At 48.1% G+C, this 7,655-nt stretch overlaps 1 protein-coding gene across 1 annotated transcript in view; it reads right to left on the reverse strand.

The window, feature by feature from the left end:
* RPN1 (ribophorin I) overlaps nt 1-7,422 on the reverse strand; it is a 32,845-nt gene extending 25,423 nt beyond the window's left edge. The window contains exons 1-2 of the mRNA XM_055259519.2: nt 6,754-7,422; nt 2,343-2,407 (exon numbers count right to left, since the gene is read on the reverse strand). Coding sequence (XP_055115494.1) covers nt 2,343-2,407; nt 6,754-7,014 — 326 coding nt within the window. The 5' untranslated portion in view covers nt 7,015-7,422. The remainder of the gene's footprint in view (nt 1-2,342; nt 2,408-6,753) is intronic.
* Between the last annotated feature and the right edge of the window lie 233 nt (nt 7,423-7,655).

The following is a 7,655-nucleotide window of genomic DNA, read 5'->3' on the forward strand; positions in this document are numbered from 1 at the left end:
CCCCGTCTGGGAAGTGAGGAGCGCCTCTGCCCGGCCGCCCCGTCTGGGAAGTGAGCAGCGCCTCTGCCCGGCCGCCCCGTCCGGGAAGAAGTGAGGAGCGCCTCTGCCCGGCCGCCCCGTCCGGGAAGAAGTGAGGAGCGCCTCTGCCCGGCCGCCCCGTCTGGGAAGTGAGGAGCGCCTCTGCCCGGCCGCCCCGTCTGGGAAGAAATGAGGAGCGCCTCTGCCCGGGCGCCCCGTCCGGGAAGAAGTGAGGAGTGCCTCTGCCCGGCCACCCCATCCGGGAAGAAGTGAGGAGCGCCTCTGCCCGACCACCCATCGTCTGGGAAGTGAGGAGCGCCTCTGCCCGGCCACCTAACGTCTGGGAAGAAGTGAGGAGCGTCTCTGCCTGGCCGCCCCGTCTGGGAAGTGAGGAGCCCCTCTGCCCGGCCGCCCCGTGTCTGGGTAGAAGTGAGGAGCTCCTCTGCCTGGCCGCTCCGTCTGGGAGGTCTACCACGGAGGCCAGAAGCAATGTGGGGGCTGGACGTGGTGGCTCACGCGTGTGGTCCCGGCACTCTGGGGGGCGAGGCGGGTTGATCACTTCGGGCTAGGAGTTCGAGACCAGTCTGGCCAACTTGGCGAAACATGAAGAATACAACAGACAAACCAACCAACCAACTCAATGACAACAAAACAGGTCTACCCTGGAGTCATACTCTAATTTTTTCTATTTTCCTCCCTTTCTGATCCTTTATCCCACTTTCTTTTTCTTCCTCTTCCTTCTCCCTCTTCTTTGTCAAATAGAGGATTGAGTTATTATCACTGATCCATATAAAGTCCCTCTCTCATTTATTTTAACTCCCACCCCCATTTCTATTCCCCGACTTCCCATGTGCAACCTTCCTAATATGTTTGATACGCATCTTTTTGTTTGTATGTATTTTTAGAAAATGTTTATTGTTTTTGTATGCAAAAAAAATTAATAAAAAAATATATATATCTAAAAAAAAAAAAAAAAAAAAAAAAAGACCAGCCTGACCAATATGGTGAAACCACATCTCTACTAAAAATACAAAAATTAGCCAGGTGTGGTGGCGTATGCCTGTAATCGCAGCTACTCAGGAGGCTGAGGCAGGAGAATCACTTGAAGCCGGGAGGAGGAGGTTGTAGTGAGCCAAGATTGCGCCATTGCACTCCAGCCCGGGCAAAAAGAGCGAAACTCTGTCTCAAAAAAAAAAAAAAAAAACAAAAATTAGCCGGGCACGGTGGCACGCGCCTGTAATCCCAGCTACTCGGGAGCCTGAGGCAGGAGAATCACTTGAACCATTGCGCCACTGCACTCCAGCCTGGGCAACAGAGACTGTCTCCAAAAAATAATAATAATAATAATTAATAAGTTCCAGGCTCCACGCTAGGTGCTGAGGTCTAAGCAAAGAACCATGCAAGTTTAACCCCACCCAGCCTTCATAGTAGGCCGTCAAAGAAGTTACCACTTTGAATGCCCTGAAGGCTTAGGGGTGAGGTATCCAGGGGGAAGGTTGTCTGCCCCTTGGAAGCAGAATGGTAGCCAACCATAGATAGGAAAATACTTGCTGAGGCAAACAGCTTGGAGTTCTCCCATAAAGCTCTGTGAGACCAGGAGGGAGAACTGATCTGATATGGAAAGTAACTACTTTCTTCCTATGAAACAAACTGCCACTGCTTAGGGGAATCCAATTTCAGCATTAGTAATAAGAAGTCATAAATGAGTTCAGAATGTATTACAGCATGTTGCTTATTATCACATACATTAATTAAAACATCCTCGGTGGGGCGTAATGGACTCATGCCTATAATCCTAGGACTCTGGGAGGTAAGGAACTGCTTGAGGCCAGGAGTTCAAGACCAGCCTGGGTGACATGGCAAAACCCAGTGTCTACTAAAAATACATACATACACATACACACATATTAGACGAGTGTGGTAGTACACACGTCTAGTCCCAGCTATTTGGGAGGCTGAGAAAGAAGGATGGTTTGAGCCCTGGAGGTGGAGGTTGCAGTGAGTCAACATGGCACCATACTAATGCAGCCTGGGCAACAGACCCTGTCTCAAGAAAAAAAAAAATCCTCTAAGACAGATGCAGTGGTTCACACCTGTAATCCCAGCACTTTGAGAGGCCAAGGTAGGAGGATGGCTTGAGCTCAGGAGTTCAAGACCAGCCTGGGCAACATAGCTAGACCTCCTCTCTACCAAAAAAAAAAAAAAAAAAAAACCTGTAAGACAGCAGGCACTTCCTAAGCAACTCTCCTAGTTTATGATCCCATATGATCCCAACCCTGACATAACCTTTAACAAGAGACAAGGTATATTGTTTTTCAGCTTACCTTTTACCCTTAATTTTGGTTTCACGTACTTCCAAATTGTTCTCTTCCTCATCTTCTCCCTTTACCTACAACAGAAAAAGACAGTTTATTATTCATGTCTTTTGGCTTCTAAATTTTGAGTCAATAATTAACCAGGTGCCTTAGAACATCCCCATTAAAGCAGTCAAACTACCAGAACTTTTTAGAGATTGAATTTTCTTTTCAGTAACAATTTTTTTTCTCTGAAACACAAGAATATTGTCAAAGACTTACTTTTACAAAGTGGCATATGGCCAGGCACAGTGGCTCACACCCATAATCCCAGCACTTTGGGAGGCCAAGGCGGACAGATACCTGAGGTCAGGAGTTCGAGGCCAGCCTGACCAACATGGAGAAACCCCTTCTCTACTAAAAATACAAATTAGCTAGGCATGGTGGCACATGCCTGTAATCCCAGCTACTCGGGAGGCTGAGGCAGAATTGCTTGAACCCAGGAGGCGGAGGTTGCAGTGAGCCGTGACCATGCCACTGTACTCCAGCCTGGGCGACAAGAGTGAAACTCCACCTCATAAAAAAAAGTTTGCCGGGCGCGGTGGCTCACACCTGTAATCCCAGCACTTTGAGAGGCCAAGGCGGGCAGATCACCTGAGGTCAGGAGTTTGAGAGCAGCCTGGCCAACACAGTGAAACCCTATCTCTACTAAAAATAAAAAAATTAGCTGGGTGTGGTGGCGGGCACCTGTAAGCCCAGCTACTTGGAAGGCTGAGACAAAAGAATCACTTGAACCTGGGAGGCAGAGGTTGCAGTGAGCTGAGATCGTGCCACTGCACTCCAGCCTGGGCGACAGAGTGAGACTTCCTCTCAAAAAAAAAAAAAAAAAAAAAAAATGGTTAACAGTGGTAAAAACCCCTTGGGGAGGAGCCAATGACCACTGTTTGGGGTACCCTCACAGCAACAAGATATGTAACCAGGAAAAGTATGTTCACTCCAGCAGGCTGCAGGGGTTTTCTGAGGAAGAGTAGTTACCTCCAATCATTAAGACTGTGGAGCAGACTGCAAGGGAGAAGGGTATACATATCCCACTGATCTCTCTGCCAACCCACCCTCAACTGAAAAAAACAAAAATTAGACTATCTTTTAGGACTGAAGTAGTGATTCCCAGCAGGATACAAAAAGCTGTATTGGCAAACTTTTAAAATATATCAAAAAGCCTAAAAACAATCATACAATCATCCTCAATAAAGCTGTACAGTCTAATACAAACAACAAGTTTCATTACTTTGACTAGAAACTTATCACAGTGGGAATATTCCAGCCAGGCCAAGTGCAGTGGCTCACACCTGTAATCCCAACACTTTGGGAGGACTGCTTGAGGCTAGGTGTTGAAGACCAGCCTGGGCAACACAGCAAGACCCCATCTCTGAAAAAACAAAAAATTGCTCTTAATTAGCCAGGCGTAGTGGTGCACACATGTAGTCCTAGCTACTCAGGAGGCTAGGTGGGAGGATCCCTTGAGCCCAGAAATTTGAGGCTGCAGTGAGCTCTGACTGGGCCACTGTGCTCTACCCTGGGGAACAGATCGAGAACTTGCCTCAAAAAAAAAAAAAAAAAAAAGGAACATTCTAGTATATGTGTGTGTATCAGGAACTCTCATTGTGTTCAGTTATACAGACTTAATTGGTTTACTGAAAAATAGAGTTACTTAATAAAATATTAGCATGCCAAAATATTTCAGATATAGGATCCAAAAGAGAGGAAAAATCATTAGATGGGTCCTTGGCGGTAAAAAGAGAAGGAACCACTGGCTCCTAGTCAATAACCACCATGGTCCCTTCTGCTAAGCTCCTAAAATTCTACAAGGGTTTGAAAATAACCCACTGAAGGCCAGGAACGGTGGCTCACGCCTGCAATCCCAGCACTTTGGGAGGCCGAGGCAGGTAGATCACCTGAGGTCAGGAGTTCAAGACCAGCCTGACCAATATGATGAAACTCGGTCTCTACTAAAAATACAAAAATTGGCCAGGCGCAGTGGCTCACACCTGTAATCCCAGCACTTTGGGAGGCAGAGGTGGGCGGATCACGAGGTCAAGAGATCAAGACCATCCTGGCCAACATGCGTGAAACCCTGTCTCTACGAAAAAAAATACAATTAGCTGGGCGTGGCAGCACACGCCTGTAGTCCCAGCTACTCCGGAGGCTGAGGCAGGAGAATCGCTTGAACCTGGGAGGCAGAGGTTGCAGTGAGCCGAGACTGTGCCACCGCACTCCAGCCTGGGGACAGAGCAAGACTCCATATCAAAAAAAAAATACAAAAATTAGCCGGGCATGGTGGCATGTGTCTGTAATCCCAGTTACTCCAGAGGAGAGAGAGGAGAATCACTTGAACTCAGGAGGCAAAGGTTGCAGTAAGCCAAGATCGCGCGCCATTGCACTCCAGCCTGGGCAACGAGAGTGAAACTCTGCCTCAAAAAAAAAAAAGAAAAAGAAAAGAACGCACTGAAAAACATTTCAGCAACCTCATCAGTTTCCAACACAACTGTTGGAAAATATACATCTCCTTGTTAAGTTTATCATCCAGTTGTTTCCCACTGGGATAGGAGTACAAAATAGCACATATATCCATTTAACTAGTGTCTTGGACTACAAAATTGAAAATGATTTTAAATAAATCTGTTGATGTGACTGCAAGTCTTATACCCAATACAATCCTATCTCACAGCCATAAAAGCCAGAAGAGGCAACATTATACAGTGTGAGAACACACAAATTATGGAATAAGCTGGAGCCCTGACTTACTCTGCACTGTAAGACCGCATGTAGGGGGCTAAATAACTTAACCTGACAGACTACAGCCTCTTTGCCTGCTATATGAGGACTTATACCTTAAATGGTTGCTATGAGGGCTAAATGAGAATATATTTAAAATACCCACCATAATATCTGATACACAGTAGAGTCCTAGTAAGAAAGTATCTTACCACAGAAACAAACAAAGGACAAAAGGAAACTTCTGGAGGTGACAGATATGTTTATTACCCGGATAGTGGGAATGGTTACACCAGTGTATACGTATTTTGAATATATTAATAATAGTTTTTTGTATACCAATTATACCTCAATAAAGTTGGGAGAAAAAATAAAAACAAGATAAAATAAGTACATTAACCTAGCTCGCAGGCATGATGGCAGGATAGCTGAGCTCCTGCTGTGGTCCACTTATACTGTAACAAGCTCATTAAACCATAACTGGCTTCTATAAAAAACGGGATTTAACATTCAAGACATTCAAAGGTGGCAAGGCAAATTTACATGAAGTTTTGATCTATCTTTCCACAATCCTTTGAGTAAAACTTTATTTCATCATGGACAAGGCATGAAAGAAAATAGGAGTCATTTCAGAAACGTAATCTCTATAAACCCAGCTTTATAGCTCCATATTCAGTCAGAACGAAGTGTGCTTAGAAGAAATGTGACACTATAATGACTATTCTCTCAACAAATAATTAGGTAATCATTTAATGAAATTGTTTAACAACAATAGTAATAAAAACCAAACCTCTGTGTATGTATATTCCCTCCACTCCCAAACCCAACATTTTCTTTGGTGATCACTGAAATACCTGGAAACATTTAAGCCAAACACAGCCATTTACTGCCGAGGTGTAAGAATGAGAAGCAGTAGGGGGAAGGGAGAAAATTGGACTTTCCTTTTCTGTACAGCATAAGAGAACTTATATTAAGTGCAGGAGTTTTAAAACTAACTTTATGAAGAGTTAACATTTAGAAAGAGTTCATCAGCAACCTTAAGAAATGCGTCACATTAATAGGGATTTCAAGTGATTACCAACTTAAAAATGCGAAACCTGTTACATTTCTGATGGCTCTCTATGTCTAGAAAGAAGCACCTACAACGGACCAGGTACTGAATCAAGAGAATGAAATTCACTTTAATTAATTTATTTGTCCTCTACTTGCGCCACCGCGTCGGGCCGTGAGAAATGAAGTCTGGCGCCCGCTGGCACGGGGCCGAGGGGCTGCCGCGCCCGCCTTGTGGAAGAGAGGTGCGTTCTATCGGCCGGAAGTCGCCCGAGCGGTGCCGAGAACGGCCCAAACAGGGGTAAGCTCCGAGGCGGGTCGGCCGCGGATCCCAGCAGCTGCCCACGTGAGCAACGACCCGCGCGGGGGCAGGCCAGTGCTGACGTGGCCCAGGCAGGAGGGCGGGCGCGCACGGGCAGCGGAGGCGCCGGGGCCCCTGGCCACCCGGGACTCTTCGCGGGCCCCGAGGCAATCCCACGGACCCCCTGCGCCCCGCCCGCCGCCCGGGTCTCCGCATTTCCTGACGCCTAGAGGGGCGCGGGCGGAGTCCGGGGACCGCCAGGAAGGGAGGCGGGAAAGGCCCCGGGAGCGGCGGCGAGGGGTCGCCCACACTCACCTGCACGCCCAGGTGCGCCAGCCGGGCCTCGAGCTCAGGCTCCAAAGCCAGAAGGAAAGAGGTAGCTCGGGACGTGGAGCCGCCGCCCAGGTGCGCCAGGACCACCTCGGCCGTCACCTTAGCCAGGTGGCTGCTTAGGTCCACCGTGCGCTTCACGTCCTCGTTGATTAGCGGCGGTGCCTCAGAGGAGGCGCTGACCGGCGCCAGGGCCCGAGACCCGAGCAACAGGAGCAGAAACAAGCGGGCGGCTGGCGCCTCCATGACCGGGAAAAGCAGAGCGCCAAGACGGGCAGAACCCCGCCGCGGTAGCCCGCCCTCCCGCCACTGAGCAGCCGCTCATTGGGCAAGGGCTGGCGACACAAGATGGCGGCGCCGAACAAGGAAGGACCCTGTCTCCGGGGCAACCGGGAAGCCGACCCGGCGCCTGATTGCAAACCCCTCTCAGAGCTGCCGGGGTATCCTTCTGTTCGTAGTGCGAATGTACTTATTATTATTAGATTTCACTTACCTAATTTTTACAGGAGCGGCCCTTGCCTAGGTCTCTACTCTCTCCTACCATTCTTCCTGTCCAATAATTCTGCTCGTTTTGCTCCTTAAAACAGTGAAATTTTGCTCAGACTGAGAAAGTAAAAGTTGGCCTTCTACAGCATCCACCGATGGATGCTAAAATTAGTAGGCAGAACTTGAAGCCGAAACAGGATATATGCAAAGTTTCAAAACATCTCTACTAAAATGTTTAGTAATTAGGCCAGGCACGGTGGCTCACGCCTGGAATTCCAGCACTTTAGGAGGCCGAGGCGGGCGGATCACCTGAGGTCAGGAGTTCAAGACCAGCCTGGCCAACATGGTGAAACCCCGTCTGTACTAAAGATACAAAAAATTAGCCTGGCGTGGTGGCGGGC

This window comes from Symphalangus syndactylus, chromosome 21 (assembly GCF_028878055.3).
Source record: "Symphalangus syndactylus isolate Jambi chromosome 21, NHGRI_mSymSyn1-v2.1_pri, whole genome shotgun sequence".
NCBI lineage: Eukaryota > Metazoa > Chordata > Mammalia > Primates > Hylobatidae > Symphalangus > Symphalangus syndactylus.